At 41.4% G+C, this 25,797-nt stretch overlaps 1 protein-coding gene across 1 annotated transcript in view; it reads right to left on the bottom strand.

Annotated features, from left to right (window-relative positions):
• The window catches only part of SLC28A3 (solute carrier family 28 member 3), a 138,871-nt gene that overhangs the window by 53,224 nt on the left and 59,850 nt on the right, over positions 1-25,797 (bottom strand). The window contains exons 2-6 of the mRNA XM_077248953.1: positions 21,349-21,420; positions 20,811-20,866; positions 9,057-9,148; positions 5,858-6,047; positions 2,084-2,228 (exon numbers count right to left, since the gene is read on the bottom strand). Of these exons, the coding sequence (XP_077105068.1) occupies positions 2,084-2,228; positions 5,858-6,047; positions 9,057-9,148; positions 20,811-20,866; positions 21,349-21,420 (555 nt within the window). The remainder of the gene's footprint in view (positions 1-2,083; positions 2,229-5,857; positions 6,048-9,056; positions 9,149-20,810; positions 20,867-21,348; positions 21,421-25,797) is intronic.

The following is a 25,797-nucleotide window of genomic DNA, read 5'->3' as shown; positions in this document are numbered from 1 at the left end:
AGATTTTGGTCTCATCTGACCACAGCACCTTCTTTCATACATTTGGGGAGTCTCCCACATGTATTTTGGCAAACTGAAAATGAGCCTTACAATTTTGGTGTGTAAGTAAAGGCTTTTTTTGCCCACTCTTCCAACCAGGCCACCTCTGAGTGTATGGCTTATTGTGGTCATATGGACAGATACTCCAATCTCTGCTTGGGAACTCTGCAGCTACTTTAGGGTTACCTTTAGTCTCTGTTTTGCCTCTCTGAATAATGCCCTCTTTGCTCGGGCTGAGAGTTTTGGTGGGCTGTGCTCTCTTGGCAGATTTGTTGTGCACCATGTTCTTTATATTTGATGATAATGAATTTGATGGTGCTCCGAGGGATCTTCAGAGATTGGGATATTAATGCATAACCCAACCCGGACTTGTACTTCTCAACAACTTTGTCCTTGACTTGTTTGGAGCTCTCCTTGGTTTTCATGGTGTTGTTCAATTAGTGGTGCCTCTTGCTTAATGTTGTTTCAGCCTCTGTGGCCTTTCAGAAAAGGTGTGTATATAGTGACAGACCATGTGACACTTAGAGTGCACACAAGTGGACTTCTTTTCACTAAGCATGTGACTTATGAAGGTAATTACTTGCACCAGAAATTTTTAGGGCCTTCATAGCAAAAGGGGTAAATATACATGTACATGCCAATGTTTAGTTATTTGATCCCATAAATTTAATTTATGAGTATGTTTTTTCACCCAATATGGCAATGTTACGGTTTATGTCTGAACCTTTTTCAAGTAAAAAGTATTGGCTTTTGCCTGGGAAGCTTTGCATCCACACATCAGTTAGCTGGTGCTGCATCTCATTTTGTCTGTTTATCTATCTAATCACAATTCTATCTATCTATATGTTATCAAATATCTATCTATCTAAAAATTCAAAGATTGGAGGCAGCACACCGTTCAAAGTGAAAAAAAAAAGCTTCTGTTTAATAGCCCATCATAGTGATGTTTCGGTTCATTAGTGAGAACCTTTTTCAAGCAATACATGGGTGCACATACATGATATTTAAAGCATACAAATGATTGAGGTGCTTAACAACAATTACATAAGAAAGAGTATGTCATTTTACAAAAAAACATACAAAAGTGCATTCATAGGTCATATATATATATATATATATATATATATATATATATATATATATATATATATATATATATATAGAAATACATTAAAGTGCAGTGCAGTGAAATACATACAGACAAAACATTACAGTAGTGGATCAAATAGTCATTGGTAATTTAGTTACAGCTGCATGTTATTACTCACTTTCATGACTCACCCCATTCAATTCATGCAGGTGCACGTCGATATCGGCGTCCTGTTAATTTCAATGCGCAAGTCAGAGTAAAAAAGAGAAAGACCGCAAAGCAGGAAGTGATCGTCATCCCACGTAGACATTCTACAATCCCGGCGTCATCTTAGTTACAGGCAAAGGAAACTCAATGTACTGCGCATGACAGGTGCATATGGTCTTTTTTCTTCTGTCATGCACAGTACATTCATAATACATGAATGTAATTGTTGTTAAGCACCTCAATCATTTGTATGCTTTAAATATCATGTGCACCCATGTATTGCTAAAAAAAGGTTTTCACTAATGAACCGAAACGATGCCACGATGGGCTATTAAACAGAAGCTCTTTGTTCATTCTGAATGGTGTGTTGCCTCCAATCTTTGAATTTCTACTTAAGGATTGGCCTCTACTTGGGGGGCTCTGCACCAAACTTGTAATTTTTAGCGCTGCTCTTACTTTTTTGATCTATCTATCTATCTATCTATCTATCTATCTATCTATCTATCTATCTATCTATCTATCATAAAAGACTAATTTGAAAGCCATTTATAAATTACATCTTCCTCCATTGTTTATTTCCATTAAGAATAGGTATATGCTCACATTCTACATTGCCATTTGGTACTATCTTGTCACTAAGTTGTAGACTTCCTCCTCCATCATTTATTACATATTTGTCATATACGAAATTTAAAAAAAAGAAACAATAACTTGAAATGTGTTTCTGGGTAAATGTGATCTCTATACCTTAGTTGGATGTTTAGAGAAGATGAGCATCAGGAGGATATACATAACAAGGCCACCAAATGAAATCAGCTGATTGGATCCCATTTTTGCTGTGTCAAAAATAAGCCACAATATCACTGCTGCAATAAGACTTATCCAAATTACCCTACAGAGAAAGCACATTATATTAACTTTTAAAAGCAAAATAGTAGAAAAACATTAAAATACTGTATATGAAGTTTATATATTTCATTTTAAGAAGAATTACACATATTTTCTTTTAATAAAAAATGCTATGTTTAGCTGAAATTAAGTGGACTGTTTCTCTTTAGGTTTGTCTATAAGATTTGATAAATTTTTTATATGCCAAAAAAAGAAAATGCTTCTAAAAAAGAAAAGAAAACAAACAAACAAAAGGGCAGATTTACTAATGAATAATATTGTGACAGTGTAAAATCAGAAGAGAGTCTGAGATGTGTTTTAGTTTAGGAATTTGAATCTGACCCAAATAATAAAGTTCCATTATAGCAAAATTGGGATATTAAAACTTAACCTTTAATTAAGTATATAAAATATTCACAGAAAAAAGAAAAAATTAAAACTGTGTATATACACAATTGCCTTTAACCAGTTATTAGTGAACAAAATAATGTACCTTACAAAGTTTTACTTGCTATTGTGAGATAGCGCTTACTGAGTGTGTTGGGGGGACACTCGCTTAGCGCCGGATTCAGTCACACAGGCACGGGTTTCCACTTAAACAGTCTATCCGGTTTATTTTATGCAGCATTACCCGGTCATGCACAGTTCATTATATACATTTTATACGGCTTCAACTCAAAGTCACTTAACATGCTGGACTTCTCACTTCGTCCAGTTACCATGGGTGACCGTACGCTGAACAGTTCATCAATGTCCATGGAACACAACAAGCACCAACAGTCTGTTCCACTGGCAGATACTTCTCTGCCATTATGATAGCCCCCTTCCCGGGTGTTACCTTTCTGGAGCTCCTGCTGGAGCTCCTGCTCCACACGCTAACCTTCTGTCAGTCCTTTCTCTCCCAGGGAAGCTGCCGAACTGGGATCACTGTCCTGGACAATGCCTTGCTCACTGTGCCACCTGACAGTCCAGATGCACAGACTGTCTGTAGCTCCCCCAATGCAGTGCCATCACAGACTCTGCACATTCGGCCTTTCCGTGCGCTGTTCAGGATGTCCGTCCCCACCTGAGACCGTCCAACACACAAGTCTCTCAGTGCGCAATTCAGCGATCCGATCCTACTCCCAGAATTTCCAACACACAAGTCTTCAGATCCACAGCCTCTCAGTGCGCTATTCAGGGATCCAGTCCACACACAGGACCTCCCAACACACAAGCCGTCCAGGATCTACACGCTCTCCATTACAGAGCCCATGTGACCAAACCCTAGTCACTTTATGTAGTTGTAACCACTCCCATAAATGGGTGGTGTGTGTGGTTAGCCAGACCCACCCAGCTCTCCAGCTAACCCTGCAAGCCTCCCTTTACAAACTATACAAACACTTGTGGGACTACAGGTTCCAGAACAACAACATTACCGACTTACAGCGCAGACTCCCTCTGCGAAACATACCAGCCATTTACAATCCTGACGGTCACTGTTTCACCATCATAATCACAGATAAGCCTCCATGCGCATCCCGAGGAGCAACTACAGCGCCCCCTAGCTGTAACAGGGGGTCACTGCATCACACTATATTCAGTACACCATAAATAATGAGGCTTTAGTCCAAATTATTTAAGGACTATTGAATTTGGATACCTCTTTAGTTTTTGATGGATCCACCGTATTAAAGAGACTGGTGGTAAATCTGACCACCCATTCCTCCAATCACAAAGTATAAAGCGCTCTTAGTGCTCTAACATTGGTGTATCAGGAATATGCAGTGGATGAGGGGACAACAAGTACATTTCACAATGTAGGGTACATAAAACAGACTACTGGGTGAATTATCAACAAAAAACAATGCGCTATGCATCAGGTTCAGATGTCAATCTATCAAAACATTGAGACGCTGGAAAAAAAGCATATGGAAGGGACAGTTCTTTCCATCATGTCCCTTTACTCTTTGGTATGATCAAGTTCTCCATACCTACTGTACATAAGGGAATATCACCATAGTAGTCTAAAGCAAGTAGAGGTTTCAGATGTTAAAATCTATTGATTAATAAAGTACACACTGACCTTTTTACTGTAAGTTTTCCTATAGCAATATTGCATTTCCAATTTTTTAAAATTTCACATGTACATAATATAGCACTTAACCAATGTTCTATGGCAGTAATGCAGTTCCAATTTTCTAGATGTACCATTCTAAACAATCCAGAGTGCAGCTTTATATTTTCTTAAAGATGTATCCAAATTCAATAGTCGTTAAATAATTTGGACTAAAGCCTCATTATTTATGGTGTACTGAATTTAGCAATTAAGACTTTGTAAGGTACATTATTTTGTTCACTAGTAACCGGTTAAAGGCACTTGTGTATATACACATTTTGAATTTTTTCTTTTTTTGTGTGAATATTTTACATACTTAATTAAAGGTTAAGTTTTAATGTCCTCATTTTGCTATACTGGAGTCTAAAGATGTGCCAAATTTCAGAGTGGCTCATGCTGTATGATATACTTGGCGCATCTTGCACTTTCATCTTTCTTTATACCATTAATTAGGTGGCTAACAAAAATGTGAGCCCAAATGTTTAGGTGCAAACACATTAATAAATCTTCCTCTGACCAGCTTCTGTGCATCACCGTAGCATATGTGTAGCATTTAAAGGGTAACCATACTTTCAATTAGCTTTTCAGAATAAACTGTCCTGTGTATAAATGAGGATCTCAATTTTTGGCCATTATATGAATTGTACACTGCGTGTTCACCACCACTTTTCTCCTTTGGAGGCTCTATCTCTTAAATTAAAATTGACTCTGAGCTAGTTTGGGTAAACTAGATAGTATGTTTCTCATTCATTTCTTATGATCTGTAGAGCTTCAAATCCCCTCAACTGCGGAGTTGACATACTTAAAGGGGTTTTCCATCTTTAAAAGTTTTCTTTATTCCTACCCCTTGCTGCTCCAACATTGACACTCTGACACGGTTCCCTGTCTTTATTGATGCACCTCCAGCACATGACCAATCGCTGGACTTAGTGGCTTTCAACAGCTACATCAACATGACCACGACCGCTGAACACAGTACCTGGCTGCAATGGTCATGTGCTGTACTTGTGACATTACTACTGCAGTTGTGTTAACAAACTCAATGACTAGAGAAACTTGGTAAGTTAGACCGGGGTCACATTTGCGAGTGCAATGTGAGAAACTCGCGCGAGTCTCTCGCATCAATACCCGGCACTGCCGCCGGCACTCAGGACCGGAGTGTGTGGCTGCATGTAATTCTATGCAGCGGAACGCTCCGCTCCCAAGTGTCAGAGGCAGTGCCGGGTATTGATGCGAGAGCCTCACGCGAGTTTCTCGAATTGCACTCGCAAGTGCCTTAGGCTCATTTTGCTTTTATTACACAAAAAGTCTTAGCAATAAAATTATTTTTATAATGGAAAACTGTTCAAACTAGGTAAAATTCTGTAATATGCATTTATTAAATCATAGATAACTTTTAATTGTTAGCGGACATTTTTAGCACAACAACATAATTATTATCAAAATATCAAAGACAAAAGTGAATGCAGGCCCATAGACATCTTGGAAATTTAGGGATTCATATAACAGATATTGATATATTGTATGACACTCACCATTTCATCCAAAACCATTGTTTTTCGAAAAATGTAGTAACAGGGCTGAAAAATGTGACAATTTTGCCTTCATATTTGTCCATAAATAAATCCCAGCAGACAAAAAAGATGACCAGCAGAGTTAGAACAAAGAGAGCCAGCGCCCTTTTGAAGTTCAAAGCACAGGCCGCGATCACCATCGCCAAGAAACCTTAAAGACAATATGGTAACAGTTATAATGTGAAAAATATTTCATATCACTTGATGTGAAAAGATTTTTATCATCAAGGTAAAACAAACTTACGACTATGCCTGTAAACCATACTGATTGCATATTACAGGAGAAATTGCCAAAAGCCACCTCTTCATCTGGACTTCCTGCTTTGCCTGATGCCTGCATGCGCTGTGCACATACTGTAGTACTGGCTATAATGCAAGCTCCCTGCTCTAGTTCATCTACTTTCTTATGAAATTCAAGAAGAAGCAGCAAAGAGGAAATAAAGGGCTCCCACTGTGACCAATTATTATATACTAGATGGAGGCCCGATGCTATCGCATCGGGAGGGGGGTAATGTCACGATGGGGGCAGGGTTTGCAGCATTGAGAATCTCTCCCCCATGTGCTCACCCACCTATCCATGCTCTCTTTCCCCATGTGCTGACTTCTCCCTTCTGTGCTCTCTTCTTTGACCTGTCTACCCCATGTGCTATGCGCTCCTCCTGTACAAAGATGGCGGCGGTCAGTGAATCATTCGGCTGGTCCCGGCGGCGGCATGTTCGCAACGGTATTCCGCTGGTGGTACCACGCAAGAGGCTGCGTACAGCGTATACAGTGTGTGGTGCGTACGGCGTATATCGTGTGTGTGTGTGATGCGTACAGCGTATACAGTGTGTGTGTGTGGTGCGTATGGCGTATACAGTGTGTGTGTGGTGTGTACGGCATATACAGTGTGTGTTTGTGTGTGTGTGTGTTGCGTACGGCGCATACAGTGTGTGTGTGTCTGTGTGTGTGTGGTGTGATGGTGTTCCACTGGTCTGGTGGTGCCACACAAGAGGCTGGTACCACCAGCAGTTTCCACATTGAGACACCCATCACTTGGGTGTACCAAAATGGAGGTCGGTTAACTTCCGCCGCTTGGAATTCTGGGATCAGGACACGTATGGACGGAACAGGATGTGCAGACATTACAAGGTAAGTATATATTAAGATGCTGCTTATCCATGTCTAGAACAACGAAGACATCTATGAGGTGAAACTTTAGCCAATAGCGGCAGCATAGGAAGCCATGTGAAATGCGCCAGCATCATTTGGGCCACTTCTCCTGTACAGCCCAGCAATTTGCAGCTGTATCATATCATAAGCAGCTTACAGAGCAGCTTAAAAACAGGAATTTATAGGACTAGCGTATAAACGGCCCTGAAATGTTAATTGGCCTTATTACCTCATTTTACAAATCAAAAATCTAGCTCCATGGCAGTACACTTTCAGGATTTGTTTATTGAATAAATCCAGATGTGGGGAACAGAGCACACCATGCGGTAATTAGCAATGGAGGAAGAGTGGGTAAGTGCTGGTTAGACTCTCCTGGTGGAGTGACAGGCACAACGCCTATGGAGGCATGAAGAAAACTAGCTGCTGCTGCCCTGTGACTGGTGGATAAATCCTCCAGTAGATATTGGATCCACGTGGAAGAAACACGCAAGGTGGGTTGCACTGCTGGAGTAAATCAATTCTTCAACTATAATAATGATGACCCTTTTGTCATTACGAGTATTGAACAATCAATTTACCCCAGCAGCGCAACCCACCTTGAGTGTTTCATCCAGCTGGGTAGTTTACTGACACAGGTACAAGCTGGGAATCTGTCAAAAGGTTTTTGCTACCCCAACTAAGAGCAGCATGATATAGGGGCCAAGACCATGATCCCAGCAGTCAGTCACTTATTGCAGCAGTTTTGATAAAACTTGTTCTATCTACTGCAGATCTACCAGTCCCCTGAATCCTGAGCTCTGTATAACCCCGCCCACACCACTGATTGGCAGCTTTCCGTGTACACTGTGTATAGGCAGAAAAGTGCCAATCAGGGGTGGGGGAGGGGTAATACAGAACTCATGAATATGGAGGACTACATGGCAGTAGGATTACTAGTCCTCTAGTGATAATCATCTCCTACAGATAAAACAGTTATTTTATTAAATCTGCAGCAAACTGCCCAATAAGTGACAAATCGCTGCTCCTACATGGGAAGCAAGGCACCCCAGGAGCCATCTGAATGTTGCATAGGCTTTTATTGTCTGAATATCTTAGAGAACATCCACTTTGATACTTTCATGAAAGAAAAATAGGAGGCAGATATTGAGGAAATTGATGCTAAGCAATGGAAGCCAATTTTGTGATCTATGGGGCAAATCTGTATCAGTGAAGCACATTCACCCTCTCAAATATACGTAGTGCATCAAACCAAATAATTTTTCTACTAGATTGATGTCTGGTCAGATGCAAAGTGTCCGAGATGTGGGTTCACTCCTGATGATATCCTTCACATGACCTTAAACTGTGTCCCTCTTGGCTGTTTCTTGAGCAGATTACTTGGCTATATGGAAAATGTTTTGGAAATACAAATTTCTCTGGAACCATTTACTTGTGTCTTGGGCTATATGGATGATATAACAGAGGAAGACTATAAAAGAGGATAGGCAAGAATTGTAAAAGAAACTAAAAGAAATGTAAGAGAAGTGTCCTAAGGCTGGAGTCACACTAGCATGCCCACGTCGGAGTGTGTTAAATGCCACTGAGTCCACCTGTGATTGTTAGCAGCAGGTTCTGGCTGTAATACTCAGCCATCACTGCGCTTCCAACCTATATATAAGAAAGATGTTGTGAAGGGGTTAATTAGAGCCAATATGCTTTATGCACCGTGTATGTAGTGACTGTGAAGCTTACGCCCCCATAGGTGGTGAACTGTTACATGAACTGGTGCGTATCTGTACATACTAGAGGTGGGAGGAGACCAATCAATTATGCACTGAATGTGGAATTCAGATACAAATAAAATAATAATTTAATAATATCAAATAAGTAGCCATGTATCATGAGTGTTCCTTGACACTATAAATATACAACTGAATCAATATACCTGGAGTACATACAATTCCTTCTGATCCACCACATTGACTTATTAATCTTAGAACTGTCTAGCACTGAGGTTATCCATTCTTACCTGCCAACAAAATGCCATAGATGACATGCTTAATTATGTTTTTATGTTTGTTATAGAAGTAACATACAGCATCATATTTCTCTTCAAAGAATCTGTGGAAGAAAAGACATAATTAGATGATTGGAAAATTATGGAGCCAGTTCTCCGAAGCTTTTATGACAGAAATCTAGCAAAACAGCTTTGGAAAGTCGCACACTTTTTGAGCAAACATTTTGCAACCTTTGGTGATCTTCCAGAAGTTTCACTTAGCTCTACTAAAATGGGCAAAACAGGAGTAGGAAGGGGCATGGTCAATCCCGTCCATCAAATTCATCAAAAATGCCAGCGCTTTGTATGCCAGAGATGCTACTCCAGTACCTGACTAGTGTAGCATTTCAGGCGCAGCACACAGAGATGCACGCCACTTAGAAGGAGTACCAAATTAATTAAGTGACGCCTTACTGAATTTGGTGCCATCTATTTCAGTAAGTTTGGAGTATGCGTTTGAGCATTGGGTCAATCTTAATGAATCGACCACTATCTATCTATCTATCTATCTATCTATCTATCTATCTATCTATCTATCTATCTATCTATCTATTTCTCGATCTAAAAAAAAGAAAGCAATCATAAATTATTTCCCCTTCCATTTTTTAATTCCATTCAGAATAGGTACATGTCCACATTCTATCATATGTAATATAATTAGACTTGTTCACATGATCAACACACTGCCCATGGCAAATCAATGGTGTGGTTCACATGAACATTTTTTACACATGGCGCGTTTGTCCGCTTAAACTTGCCCATTAAACTCAATGGCCCCGATTCATCAAAACAAGCATTGTTTATGTGGTGAAGATGTTCCTGATTCATGAAGAGTATCTGTACAATTTTTGCTACTTTTGGCAGTAGAAATATGGCACAAAAGTCATAAAACATTTCAAGCTGTTAGACCTTCACATTGCTTTTAATAGCTTAACCCTTTTACCCTTGTACTTTATGATAGTGGTAACATTTCTTCAGTATGACTTGTGCTTATTTGTGAAAAAATGGAAATTTGACTAAAATATTAAAAATTTCGCAATTTTCACACTTTGAATTTTCATGCCCTTAAATCACAGAGATATGTTACACAAAATAGTTAATAAGTAACATTTCCCACATATCTACTTTACATCAGCACAATTTTGGATCCAAATTTTTTTTTGTTAGCAAGTTATAAGGGTTAAAAATTGACCAGCGATTTTTCATTTTTCCAACTAAATTTACAAAACCATTTTTTTAGGGACCACCTCACATTTGAAGTCACTTTGAGGGGTCTATATGACAGAAAATAACCCAAAGTGACACCATTCTAAAAACTGCACCCCCTCAAGGTACTCAAAACCACAATCAAGAATTTTATTAACCTTTCAGGTGCTTCACAGGAATTTTTGAAATGTGATGAAAAAAATTTTCTTTTAACGGGTGAGAGTCATTTCTCTTTTCCAGATCCTTTGTGCTACCAGTAACGTGAAAACCCCCTATATTTCCGTTAACAGATGACAGACCTGAGTGGGGACTTGCTTTTTTTTTGATTGAGTGGAAGCTTTTATTGGGAACATTTTACATAATATTTGGGATCACATTTATCCGGCGCTCTATGCTGAGCACTTACTTTGGGGTTTCCATCTAAATCTCTGAGTGATGTGATTCAGATGAAACCCCCCAGAGATCCATTCACTATAATGAGGCAGCAGAGTAAGGCTATGTGCACACGTTGCGGATTTTGCTGCAGATCTGCAGCGGATCTGCAGCTGCGGGTCTGCAGCAGTTTCCCATGAGTTTACAGTACAATGTAAACCTATGGGAAACAGAAAACGCTGTTCCCATGCTGCGGAAAATAACACGCAGAACCGCAGTGGTTTACATTCAGCATCATGTCAATTCTTTGTGTGGATTCCGCTGCGGTTTACACCTGCTCCACAATAGGAATCCGCACAAAATCTGCATAAAAACCACAGGAAATCCGCGGGAAATCCGCAGGTAAAACGCAGTGCCTTTTACCTGCGGATTTCTAAAATCCGCTGCGGAAAAATCCGCAGAGGTCCATTCTACGTGTGCACATACTCTTAGTCTGGACTCCATTTGGCCTCTGGTCAGCAGTGTCCTTTTCAGAAGTGCACAAAACTGTGGCAGACGGAACTTCTATGCAATCCTAGAAAGACTGACACCGCAGGGTCACAGGTCAGAAGGCGTCCACAGTGCCTCCATCTGCCTCATTATAGGAAATTTTCAGCCGGGGTTTTGTCTGATTCACGTATTTCAGAGATTTACTGAACTGAAATCACTTTGAGGGAAAAATAAGTATAACAAATAGTGTTGAGCGATACCTTCCGATATTTGAAAGCATCGGTATCGGATTGGATCGGCCGATATCCAAAAAATATCGGATATCGCCGATACCCGATACCAATACAAGTCAATGGGAAATATCGGAAGTGATCCTGGATGGTTCCCAGGGTCTGAAGGAGAGGAAACTCTCCTTCAGGCCCTGGGATCCATATTCATGTAAAAAATAAAGAATAAAAATAAAAAATATGGATATACTCACCCTCGGACGAGCCCTGGCTGTCACCGCTGCAAGCGTCTGCCTCCGTTCCTAAGAATGCAGAGTGAAGGACCTTCGATGATGTTGCGGCTTGTGATTGGTCGCGTGACCGCTCATGTGACCGCTCACGCGACCAATCACAAGCCGCGACGTCATCGCAGGTCCTACACTCACTGCATTCTTAGGAACGGATGCTGCCGGTTGCACTGCTGAGGTCCAGGGTCTGTCGGAGGGGTGAGTATATCCATATTTTTTATTTTTATTCTTTATTTTTTACATGAATATGGATCCCAGGGCCTGAAGGAGAGTCTCCTCTCCTCCAGACCCTGGGAACCATACGCACCGCACACGCCTGGGAACTTATAGGAACTTCCGACTCCGATTTCCGATATCACAAAAATATCGGAACTCGGTATCGGAATTCCGATACAGCGAATATCGGCCGATACCCGATATTTGCAGTATCGGAATGCTCAACACTAATAACAAACTATAATAATGTGGTTACAAAAGTGAGAACACTCTCTTATAATTGGGGATGTGATTGTGTTCAGAATTAGCCAATCACATTTAACCCTTTCATGACCAGAGGTATTTTCGATTTTGCTCCCCTTCTTACCAGAGCCATAACTTTTATATTTTAATGGCCATGTGAGAGCTTGGTTTTTTTTTTTTTTTTAACCATGTTCACTAAATGTTAAATCTGACCTGCCATTTTAATTCACCAGGTCATTACGAGTTCATAGACACCAAACATGTCTAGATTCTTTTTTATTTAAGTGGTAAAAAAATATTCAAAATTTTGGTTTAAAAAAAAAAAAAATTAGCATGGAAACCGTGGCTCTCTGACCGGCAGGGATGATTTCACCGCCGATCAGAAGCGGTGTTGCCACGCTGTCATGCCCAGACCTGAATCAAATTGAAAATCTGTTGGTTGGCCTGAAGAGGGCTATATACAGGAGACTGAATGCTGTCATAAATTCCAAGGGTACTTCAATCCTTTGCTAGGTGAAGAGAATGGGGCATCAGACTGCGCTGCTCGCCTGTCAGGATAATGTACCAGAGAAGTCCAAGTAGATGTAATAGAGAATAGACTTTATTTCTACGCGTTTCGTGGTGATCACACCACTTCCTCAGGACAGGTATAGGCGAGCAGCGCAGTCTGATGCCCCATTCTCTTCACCTAGCAAAGGATCATCACATCGGGGCTTGCAGCAGCCGCCAATGCTAAGTGCAGTGGTTGTGTCTCACACAACCATAATAGGTGAGTGAATTTATACTATCTCTCACGAATATTCCCTCTATCTCGGATAAGACCCTATGTGCGCTCTATATTCCTTCTAGCCAACAAGGGTACTTCAATAAAGTATAAGTTCAAGGGTGTGCAAATTTATACAACCACATTATTCTAGTTCTTTATTTTTATTTATCCACCCGAGAAGATTTCATTTAATTTTTCAATGAAATTGTAGAGATTATGGGTGACATTAAAGGTGGAAAAAGTTATGAAAAGATTCTTCTTGGTATTGTTTTTTTACATAACAAAACCTCACATGTTAACAGGGATGTTCAGACTGTTTAAATCCACTGCAAATAGCATTCAAATCATGTAAGCCTGCCTTACTGGGGCAGTGGCCACAGTGAGAAAATTATGTTATATGCGCCCTACAGGGGTGTGTAGACTTTTTATATCCACTGTACATGCCTCATATCTGCAGATAAATAACATTTCTGGATGTAACAGGCTTTCTTTAAATGTATGTAATTTGAGCAAAACATTTGTTGCTTGCAAATGGGTTTCATTAAACATTTAGCTACTTTTGCCTTCTATAGCCTATATGTTACACTGTCTAGTGCTGGCTGCAGATGCTTGTAAATCTTTTATCTTTTTGTATTTTTCTGAGCTCAGACCACATGAACTTTCAGTTGAACTTTGATAAGCACAAGTCAGCTGAGAAGAGCAAAATAAAAACAAGATAATAATCAGAAACACAGAACAATCTCATTGACAGATTTTCAGTTTTAAAAAAAAACCTCACACCAGTTTTAGCATGTTAAACTGGCCACATCATGGAATAGTATCTGCAGAGATGAATACAATGTGTTTGTTATTTTTTTTTACTTTTATATTTCTCATCTCAGTTGTAGAGATATATAGCTTGTAAAGTTTAGATTGTAGTTTCCCTTTTAACCAAAAAGAGTGTTTGCAGAGGTTCATTTCTGGGGTCAGTGACTTATTTTTTCTAATGTCATGCAGGGAAAAAAGGACATGCCTCCAGAGAAGCTTAGAACAGGCTTTTTCTGTGTGAGACATCTACTGACACACAGTTCTGCTCTCCTCACTTATCTTATTGCCAGCATCTACCATGATTACAAGCAAGGCAGGAGAGTAGAGTAGAGCTGTGTGTCATTACAAACCAAACACCTCCCACAGTGTTGTCATCTCTGCACTACTCCACCTCCAATGCATTGGAGGTGAGCTCTGCTCTACTGTCCTCCCCTACTTTAAACCACAGTAGATGTTGGCAGTGAGGAGAGCAGGATTGTGCATCATTACATATATCACAGAAAGAAAGCCATGTCTGATATTCTTTGGTAACATGTTCTGTTTTTCCCCAGCATAACACCTAAGGTTAATAAGCAGGAGGCATTATGCAGAGGAAAAAAAACACTACCTCATCTACATTAATACATCACCAGAAACACTTTCAGTACATGAATACATCACCAGCACCACTATCAGTACAGGAATGCAGCCCAAGAGCCATCATCGGTACATAAATACATGATGAGAACCATCATCAGTACATAAATACAGCACCAGAACACCTTTTAATTAGCACCAAGTTTAGTACAGAGATCAATTGCAATGTCAGGTTGGCCTCTGCCATATACAATTGTGTTGCAGATTGGTGGGGATCTGGGTTCTGATTTGCTCCACTGAATTGCTGAAAAGACGTCATCATCTATATTCCACATTTGGTTTGCGCTCCTGTCTATTGAGCGAAAGGAGGGAGTGTTAGGACATAGACCTCTATTAATCTGCTCAGAATTAAAGAGCCTGCAAAATATTAAGTAGTGGGCCGCTCGAATGTGCCGCTGTCGGCACACTCCCCACGCTGTCGCGGCACACTCCCGGCCCCGCATTCAACTATACCGGCGTCATAGACGCCGGTACAGTTGAATGCAATGATGGAGGAGAGAGCGTCTGCTGACGCCCCCTCTCCCATCCTGAGGCCACTGTCAGATTCAGATATACTCCCCATTGAGAAGGCAACTTTCTGACCACTGTATACAGTACTGCTCATCATTATTAGCACCTATGAAGTTTAAGTACATAATGTGGAATATCTCCTGAAAAAAATTGAATCAAGTGACAGTTTTTTGTATGAAGCACCCTTTTAAATCCAAAAAAGAGCAAATGGTAAACAATAATTTAAAACAAGAAACAATGGGAGCGAAAAATAGAAAAACCTAAAGCTGGATGTGATGTGACACTGGTATTGGAAACCTTTACATTAAATTAGTATGGAAGCACATTTTGACTAGACTGTGGTAAATCACAAATAAGAATCAACTGTGATTAATTATCAGTGCCCATGTGGCATAACTTAGTCAATGAATGATGGCTAGTGTTGAGCATTCCGATACCGCAAGTATCGGGTATCGGCCGATATTTGCTGTATCGGAATTCCGATACCGAGATCCGATACTTTTGTGGTATCGGGTATCGGTATCGAAACAACATTAATGTGTAAAATACAACATTAATGTGTAAAATAAAGAATTAAAATAAAAAATATTGCTATACTCACCTCTCCGACGCAGCCTGGACCTCACCGAGGGAACCGGGAGCCTTCTTTGCTTAAAATGCGCGCTTTTCCTTCCTTCCGTGACGTCACGGCTTCTGATTGGTTGCGTGCCGCCCATGTGGCCGCGACGCGACCAATCACAGCAAGCCGTGACGTAATTTTCAGGTCCTTCTAGGCATTCAGTATTTTAAAATTACGTTCCGGCTTTGTGATTGGTTGCGTCGCGGTCACATGGGCGACGCGACCAATCACAAGCCGTGACGTCACGGGAGGCAGGAAACGCGCGCATTTTTAAAATTACGTCGCGGCTTGTGATTGGTTGCGTGCCGCCCATGTGACCGCGACGCGACCAATCACAGCAAGCCGTGACGTAATTTCAGGTCCTGAATGCAGAAATAGGCATCAGGACCTGAAATTACGTCACGGCTTGCTGTGATTGGTCGCGTCGCGGTCACATGGGCGGCATGCAACCAATCACAAGCCGTGACGTAATTTTAAAAATGCGCGCATCTCCTGCCTCCCGTGACGTCACAGCTTGTGATTGGTCGCGTCGCCCATGTGACCGCGACGCGACCAATCACAAAGCCGGAACGTAATTTTAAAATACTGAATGCCTAGAAGGACCTGAAAATTACGTCACGGCTTGCTGTGATTGGTCGCGTCGCGGCCACATGGGCGGCACGCGACCAATCAGAAGCCGTGACGTCACGGAAGGAAGGAAAAGCGCGTATTTTAAGCAAAGAAGGCTCCCGGTTCCCTCGGTGAGGTCCAGGCTGCGTCGGAGAGGTGAGTATAGCAATATTTTTTATTTTAATTCTTTATTTTACACATTAATATGGTTCCTAGGGCCTGAAGGAGAGTTTCCTCTCCTTCAGACCCTGGGAACCATCAGGAATACCGTCCGATACATGAGTCCCATTGACTTGTATTGGTATCGGGTATCGGTATCGGATTAGATCCGATACTTTGCCGGTATCGGCCGATACTTTCCGATACCGATACTTTCAAGTATCGGACGGTATCGCTCAACACTAATGATGGCTTCAGTGTTTTAAAAAGCCACATGGTAGGTCCTGTTCCTATGTCACAATGGTGAAGACAATATACCTGTCTGAGGACATCAGAACTGCTATTATTAGCAAACACAAGACTTCCAAAGGGTATAAGGCCATCTCTAAAGACCTTGGTATCCTATTTACAACAGTGCACAATGTTGTTAAGAAGTTTGCCAAGCATGTAACCATCAAGAATCTTCTTGGACATGGGGGAAAGAGGAAAATTGACAAGAGATGTTTTCGAAGGTTTGTGCAAATGATGGAAAAAACACCATATCAAACATCCAAAGACCTTAAGTCCAACCTGGGTCATGATTTCAATAAGTACCATATGCTGCAGTGCACACTAAACCATGCAGAGCTTTATGACCGAAGGCCAAGGAAGAATCCATTGCTGAAGAAAAGACATAAAAAGGAACAAGTGATCTTTGCCAAAGAGTACCATGACAAACCAAATTCCTTCTGGGAAAAAATTCTGTGGACAGATGAAGCAAAAATTTAGCCTTTTGGCAATGCAAAGCAACAGTTTGTTTACAGACTGTGCAATGAAGCTTATAAGGAAAAGACCCTACCAATAGTTTAGCATGGTGGAGGTTCTATAAGGCTGTGGAGGTGCTTTGCTGGGTCTGGCACTGGAGGCCTTGAGTATATCACAGGAATCATGAAATCAGAAAATTATGAAGAGATTTAAGAGTGAAATGTCCTACCCAGTGTAAGAAAACTGATTTGAGTCGAAGATTATGGGTCCTCCAGCGAAACAATGACTCTAAGCACACATCCAAAAGTACACAGAAATGGTTGAAAAGAAAAAAATGACTATTTTATAATGGCCATTGGCCAACAATGAGTTCTAACCTCAATCCCATTGAAAATCTTTGGTGTGAGCTGAAATCTGCTATTGGGAAAAAGAACCCTGCAAACATTCAAGAGATTGAACAAACTGCAAAGAAACAGTGGGAGAAAATACCAGCTGAGAAGTGCAAGAAGCCTATAGATGACTACAAGAAATGTTTGGAGGCTGTGATCAATGCCAAAGGGTGTGCAGCCAAGTATTAATTAGGGGTGTCATTATTGCTGCACATTCTATTTATTCTGTTTCTTCTTTGAAATTGTAACATGTAAGTTGAAAAACAATGTTTTATTGTCGTATTACTTTGGATATAACTTTGGTACATTTCCATTTATTTCTGAAGATATTTTAGTCTATGAAAAAAATGAAGGGGTGCCAATAATGGTGAGCAACACTGTAAACAGTGCTAAACAAGTGCTTTGCCTACAGGATATACGAAGTGCTCACAGTGCTTCCTCATCTGGATCCAGCAATCAAGTGATTACTGGGTATAGGGAGGGACAAGGAGCTGCTGGGTACAAGAAGACCCAGTCACCTCTTTTATGCAGCCAGACTGAATTTCTCCTAAAACTAAGACTTAAAGACAAGCCTCACTTGCAGGAAAAAATATTCAAAAAATCAATCCCTCATATCTCAACGTGGATAGAAAAATAAAAGAAGAAGGGGAGGAAAAAACAGAAATGCAAAAACAGAAATTGGCCGCTGCGCGAAGGGGTTAAATATCATCATTCTTGGCAGCAGATCCTCCTGTTTTAACAGGACATATGCTGCTTAGAACAATGTTATTCTATGCGCAGAGCAGGGGTGGACATATCATTAGTGAAACTCGTGCGGCCGCACAGGGGCCCGAGAGGTAAGGTTTCCACCTTCAAAGCAGGTGAAATTGTGCATTATGATAAGCTCTTGGGCTGGAAAGGGCCCATAACAGGGGCCTCTTCTGTCTGTGACTGCCAGTGGCGCAGAGAACAATCATGTTAATGATTGTTCTGGGCACATAAAAGTGCAGTCGGCCTCTCTAAACAGGCTATTAAACAACTGTGATTCTTTAAAAACCGTGATTGTCCAAGGGAAATTGTATTCTTAGATCCATACTTCCACCATGATGTGATTTCACATTATCCGCCACCCTGTATACTGACGTCTCATACTGTGCCTTCACACTATATACTGCCCCTATGCTGTGCTCTCACTCTATATACTGCCTCACACTATATACTGCTCCCCATACTGTGCCCTCTCACTATATATTGCCACTATACTGTGTACTTACACTTAATACTGCCCCCTATATTGTACTCTCACACTATATGCTGCCCCTATACTGTGCCTTCACACTATATACTGCCCCTATACTGTGCTCTCACTCTACATACTGCTTCACACTATATACTGCTCCCCATATTGTGCCCTCTCACTATATATTGCCACTATACTGTGTACTTACGCTTAATACTGCCCCCTATATTGTACTCTCACACTATATGTGGAGCGGCCCCCAAACGCAGGGCAACGGGGTACTCGGTACCGGGTCCCTTGGTCTCGGTTCTAGGGGTGTCACGGTGGCCCGACCCGGTCCGTGGCCCTGCTAAGGGGCGTCCAAGGAAAGGTGTAGAGTTTGTCAAGTGTTCGTGACGCCACCTGTGGTATTCGGTCAGGGTGACCGACGCTGCTAGGGGTCCGCTGGGGTGATGGAATGGCAGCTAGATGGTGTAACTTCCCACAGGTGAAGTATGTCCCCAGGGCTTCCCTTGATGAGTATATGGTAATGGTGTAGGTCACAGTAAATGACGAGGACACAGGGTTGCAGTCTCTTTACCTTTTTACTGAAGGCTTCGGCATCCACAATCCAGAGCACTGCTAACAGGGCTGGCTGAGACCGGCCGGTCCGAAGGCACATCCAGAGTTCCCTTTGCAGGTGGAAATCAGTAGCCTTCCTACTAGCGCCTGTGTGTTGTAGTACTTCCCTGCTGAGCACCTCGGGATAGTCCTCACAACTGTCGTGTATGTTTCTGTTCTTTCTCTTCGTCCCCCAGATGGTTTGGATAGGACGCACCCGTATGACGGGGTAGGCCTGGAGTTATTTTATAGGGACCCTAGAGATGCCCCTCTCCCACAATTGCCTCCGTTTTCTTCATTAGGTGTAAAGGTAAGACAGCCAACCTAGAGTTAACTGCCCTGCCGTTGGTTCAAAGTAATGCGTAGAGCCTAATACTTCCTCGGCGTTCCGGCCGCCAGCTACGTGCCTCAGAGGGATGTTGCCAATCTTGGGGCACAACTCCTCCTGGTTCTATCTCCTTTGTACTGTGATCTCGTTTCTCACTCTCCACAATATACTTCGCTTCGTGTCCTTTCTTAGGATGCCGCCGCAATGAGGTGCAGGCGCGGCTCCATAACGATCTGTCTCGTGCTAGGCCACTGCCAGGATCCCACCCCTGACAGGGACCTCCCTGAATCTTCCCAAGCAACTCTCTCTCTCACTCGATGTTACCTGGGCAAAACCCAGTCAGCTTCTCTCTAACTTCCTATCCGACTCCCAGTTTTACCAGAGTGTGAGGAGTGGCCTAATACATAGAACCTTTTGCTCCCCCTGGTGGCTGGAGTGTGAAGTGTAGTGTGTGACTGTGATACCTGGTCAGGTGAACTCCTTTAGTGCCATCAGACGTACCATCACTCCCCCTTGTGGCAGAGCGACAATACTGCAACGACCAGGACTCTGGGGCGCTGCACTTGCTGCCCCTATACTGTGCTCTCACATGATATACTAGTGTAACACTATATACCACCCCTCATAATGTGCCCTCACACTATATACTGCCCAAATACTGTACTCTCACACTACATACTGTCCCTCATACTTGGCCCTCACAGTATACAAAGCCTCCCATACTGGGCCCTCACACTATATACTTCCCTCATAATGTGCCCTCACACTATATATTGCCCTATGTCAACATTAGCACGCTGCTGCATGTTGGGGCAGGTAATACAAATGAGAAGAACCCATCCAAAAAGACAGTTACTCATATGTGGTCTGGAGGAGGGGAGGGGAATAAAATGTATATGTATATTTTCTTTTCTTTTCTCCTGACAAATATTGGCCTACTTACAGTGCAGGTTATTTGCTGATCTCTGTATTATGGTGCCTTTACTTGTCCATCGTCGTCACAGATACTGTATAGGAGATACAGTCCTTGTTACTTTGACTTGATGCATTTTATGATTGTGTTTATTGATGTACAGGTCTCAGCAGATCTTATGATAATGCGTGATGTTTGCAGATAGCTTTTTTCTAGAGTCCATAATTAGTATACTATGGGTGAACTGCATCTTGACCGTCTGTGTGAACTAAAAAGATTTTATTCTTGTGCGTTCACATCAAGTGTACAGGCACATACACGAAACATCACATATACACTATACAGAATTTTCCTTTAAAAAGGTTGCAAAGCAGAATGTCCAAAATACCTTTTATGATCTGAGGCTTCTTTATTATGTTTGCTAAATGATGGATCATCTTCGAGCTAAAATTAAAGTGGGAGAAAAAAGAAACGTATGTAATTATAATATGTAATATAATGAGTGCAGATGAGCGGGTCACTTCGCACAACCCTGGTTCATGGTCCAAGTCAATGCTCTCAGGCTGTGCTCAGGAGCTGGGTGAGATTCCTATGCTTCATAGTTGCCTCACATGGTGCTTGATTTTCTGTCCTGGCGTGACGTCATTTGGGCGGTGTGTGGCGCACAGACGACGTCTCGCCAGCCCAGCTAATCATGAGCCGAGTCTGGGATCTCGGAGGATTAGCAATTTTGTGGAGATCCTGTTCATGGCCAGAGAATGTTGACCTGGACCGTGGACTGGGGTTGCGTGACGTGACCCGCTCATCTCTAATAATGAGTAACGGTACATTTTTTCATCTGGTTATTACAATTTATCCATAAATATTTAAATATCAAAAATAAATGGAAATTAAGTGAATGAAACGTAAATTTGTTTACCACTTACCTGGCTAATAATGACAGAGTCTCCATTAATATGTTTCCTGTTTGGTACATCGCTAGAGGCAGATTCATCATTCTGTAAAATATAATAATATATATGAATTATTCAGACAATCAATAACTAATAAAATCCTAATAGTTGAAAATTATTTTTTTTCAGTACTCTACTCCTGCTCAGCTAGGTTGCTCTTTAGAGGCATTTCCTAATGGAGTATAATGTATGTTTTACAATGGAAATGAAAACACACATGGACCGATTCAACAAGTATTCCTACTCTAGTTCTGAAGATAAACCTGCCAAAGTAAGATGCAACAAATTCAGGGCTGCTTTGTGCGTCCACCATTGTAGATGTTCCGCCTGTTAAGCCCTTGTACATTATAGAAAAGTGTCATGGCTGGCGAAAAAAGGCAAAAGCTGTAACATTTCTGTACAGCTGTGTGTTGCACAAACATTTGCTACTTTAAGCACTAAATATCAGGCATATAAGTCATAATAAATTGATACTCAAGCTATTTTTTAGCTGATAATAGGTTAAATCTCGAATATCTGAACTTCTACTGTTTACCATAATTTACTATCTACCAAAAGTATTTTCTGAACTCATAGTTGCAGGGGAAAGCCACATTGGCAAGAGTAAAGTTAGCACCATTTGTTATTTCATTCATACATTTTCTATAAGAATAAAAGAAGAAAGAAATAATGCAAAACTCTCTTGATTAGATGCTTCAGCGCTATCATTTCACAAGAAACTCAAGTATTATCTAACATAGCCATGTCAGGAGAGATACCTAATAATAGGGAAAATAAATTTTGGGAGACCAATATAAAATTGATTGTATGAGAAAGCGTTAAACACCATGTGCTGCATACACAAAGTACAGGGGAATATTCCTGCTTATGATCTGCACTTACAGATTCCTAAAATACTCCATAGCATTTTCACCAAGTGTGGCTATTTCATGAAGAGCAGTTTTCAGACTTCTTTATGCATCTGCCATAAAATGGAGGTAAAACGGGTTTCCTCAGAATGAGGACACCAGTGAATACTGTATTGAAAAGTTCACTTCACTTACTTTTCTTTGAGCATTTTTTGAATGTTTTTATGCCTTTATATAACATAATGTACGGTATTTAATAAAAAAGAATCTTAATCTTCTAGGCTTAGAATATCCTTTCTACTTTTCACAGTGATCAAAAACTACAATGAACTATACCAATTTTTACTTATACTATTTTTTACAAAATATATAGTAAACTTGCTCTGTGCAAGAGCCATATAAAAATAAAACTGGTAACGGAAAAAATAGTATAGATGTCATCAGTGTGTTGGATGTGTGCCATCAGTGTGTTGGATCAGTGTGTCAGTGTGTTGGTTCAGTGTGTCATCAGTGTGTTGGATCAGTGTGTCATCAGTGTGCCATGTCACAGGTTTACCTTGACAGTGTGGAGCCAGAAGCATCTGATTGCTCCTACTCTAGTGCTGAGAAGAAGCACTTCTCCTTCATTTTAAATGTGTTTGTTTCTTGTTGCAGAACAGGGGTTTATCGGCCATGTTGGAAATCCCTGTGCTCACAGCTGAACTTGGTTAGCCACTTCTTTTCCCTTTATATGTGGGCTCTGATACAAATCCTTGTCAGAGCTAGCTTTATTGCTGCATGGCTAATGGAGGGAGAGGAGTTCTTATGAGAAGGAGAGATGGAGGAGTTATCTGTGACTTTTTCTTGGTTTGTATGTGTGGTAATTCCCTATCGTTCTCTATTTTGGTTTATTCCCCTACTTTCACACTCCGATGCATTCTTCTGTTATATGTGAGTGAATATTTTGTATGCCTAAAGTTTTCTGTTAACCCTTGTTTGTGTTGCCTTGTTTGTCGGATTGGTGTACTATGGTGCACAGTAGTTCCCCTCTTCCCTGGATGGGGGAAGAGAACAGATGGAGGGCAAACTCAGGAGATAAGGCAAGGGTGGAGGCCCCGGCATCTTCACCTTCAGAAGTATCCCGGGGAGTAGGGCAAGCTAGAGCACCCCCTAGTGTTAGGGACACGGAAGGAGCCCCTGGTCCCGGGTCACCTGACAGCTGTTTTGATATACGATCGGCATTTTGGACCAGTGTGTCATCAGTGTGTTGGACCAGTGTGTCATCAGTGTGTTGGATCAGTGTGCCATCAGTATTTTCGATCAGTGTGCCATCAGTGTGTCATCAGTGTGTTAGATGAGTGGGCCATCAGTGTTTTGGATCAGTGTGCCATCAGTGTTTTGGATCAGTATGCCATCAGTGTTTTGGGGGTATAGCAAATAAAAAATAAATTGCATAGCTCCTCCTAAACTTTGCAATGTTAAACAATTACAGCACACGGATGGCACACGGATGACACACAAATACCATCCGTATGCTATACGTGTTTTACCCAAAGACTTGTATTGGCGTTTGTCATCCATGCTGAGGGTAAAAAAATGGACATGTCTTAGAGTAGTTTACACAGACGCAAGGTCCTGGTAAAAAGATGGACATGTGCACAGCAGCATAGGTTATAATGGGTATGTGTGGCATCCGTGAAAAAAAATGGATGCCACGCATACTGCAAACACCGTAGATATGCTCCAAGCAAAGTACACTAGCTAACTTCTTTGTTTTTTGTTAAAAAGACCTGCGGACAATTTTGCTAGGAAAGCAGCAAGTTCAGAGCTCAGCGGTAGTTGCCTGCTTTCGTTTGTAAGGAGGTGGCTGGGACCCTTGACTACCTCCTCTCTCCTTCACACTGGGCCCCTACGCTACCTCAATGGTTCTTTTATGTTTAACACTGTTCTGTTGTGCATTGGTGTTGTCCTGTCATACATTAAAGGGAACCTGTCACCTGAATTTGGCGGAACCAGTTTTGGGTCATATGGGCGGGGTTTTCGGGTGTTTCATTCACCCTTTCCTTACCCGCTGGCTGCATGCTGGCCGCAATATTGGATTGAAGTTCATTCTCTGTCCTCCGGAGTACATGCCTGCGCAAGGCATATCCAGATGGGAGCCATTGATACTGCACAATTTGTGAAGACGCAGGGAAAGCGCAGGAAACATTACTTTATTTTCCTCATGTTACCTCATGTTCATTAAAGTTTCTAACGTTGGACAGAATCGTGACCTGTGGTGTATCTGAGGACGTGTTTCCAGTGTGGAGAGCAATCCTATGACAGAGGTAACTGACTGTGCTGCAGAATCTGGACTTTTTCTGTTTTTCTATGTGCAAGGGGCCGTAGTGATCACTGACTGTGTCTTAGTGGTCTCGCCCATGACTTCTACCCCTTGCCACCTTGTTACACTCTCACCCTCTCATTTTCTTGTGTCATATGAGTTCCAATGCAGTAAATAAACTCACACTAGACTGGTAAATAATTTCCTTCACTGTACACCTTTTATGTCAGATGATGTTAGTTAAAAAAGGTTATTTCAGACAGACTGTCTGGCAGATCGCAGAGGAAACTCCCGCCTTCACTCTTAAACTGCTATACAGATATCTGGATTTACAATGGGGTCTCCTGGGTTGCTTCCATGCACTATATGTTGGCCAGAAAAGTGAGTCAAGAAAAGTCTGGCTTGTTGGGTCAGTAACTGGAGTGATAAGACAAAGATTAGAAACAGCAATAAAAAAACATAGTCAGAAGGATAGCAGAATCAAATGCGAGGAAAACAGCCAGAGCTTAGTCAATCAGGCCTAGATCAATAAGAAACAAACACCACAGTCTACAGTTCCATGCACAATGTTTGGCAGTTCCCAGCAGAATGGTGGGAGTTAAAGTAGGGTGTGGGACTGTCCCATAGGCCACAGCAGGGAGTTTATTACACTAGCTTGTCTGCTGGACAGCATTTACACACACTAGCCTAGCTTGGTTGAACCACAGGTCTCAACCACACCAATATATCTGGCAGCACAAAATCTGCACCACCTAGTTACACTGATTTTGATGGTAGCACCTGTTGATAAAATCAGATGTCATCAGAGCAGACCTGGGTGGTAATGTGATAGCACCTCTGGATTCACATGTTGCATGCAATTGTACTCTCTAGTTCAGCAGTGCAGTGTCCTTAATCAAATGTATCGGTGCTTGAAAATTTGTGAACCCTTGAGAATTTTCCATATTTCAACATAAATTTAGAGTAGATAAAGCTAACTAAGTCAAATAAATGAGTCAATATATTAGATTCTGTGAACCTTTGTTTTCAGTAGTTGGTGTTACCCCCAGGTATAGCAATAACTGCATTACAATATTTGCTATAATTGTTGATTAGCCCTGCACAACAGCTTGGATGAATTTAGCTAATTCCTCCCTACAAAATAACTTCAGCTCTGTTATGTTGGTGGGTTTTCACCCATTAAGAACCCAGTTTACATCCTTCCACAGTATTTCTATAAGACAAAGGTAAGGACTTTGACTTGGCCATTCTAAAACTTTAACTTTATTCTTT

This window comes from Ranitomeya variabilis, chromosome 1 (assembly GCF_051348905.1).
Source record: "Ranitomeya variabilis isolate aRanVar5 chromosome 1, aRanVar5.hap1, whole genome shotgun sequence".
NCBI lineage: Eukaryota > Metazoa > Chordata > Amphibia > Anura > Dendrobatidae > Ranitomeya > Ranitomeya variabilis.
The sequence above is the reverse complement of the archived record's forward strand: the minus strand, read 5'-3'. Positions and strand labels throughout refer to the sequence as shown.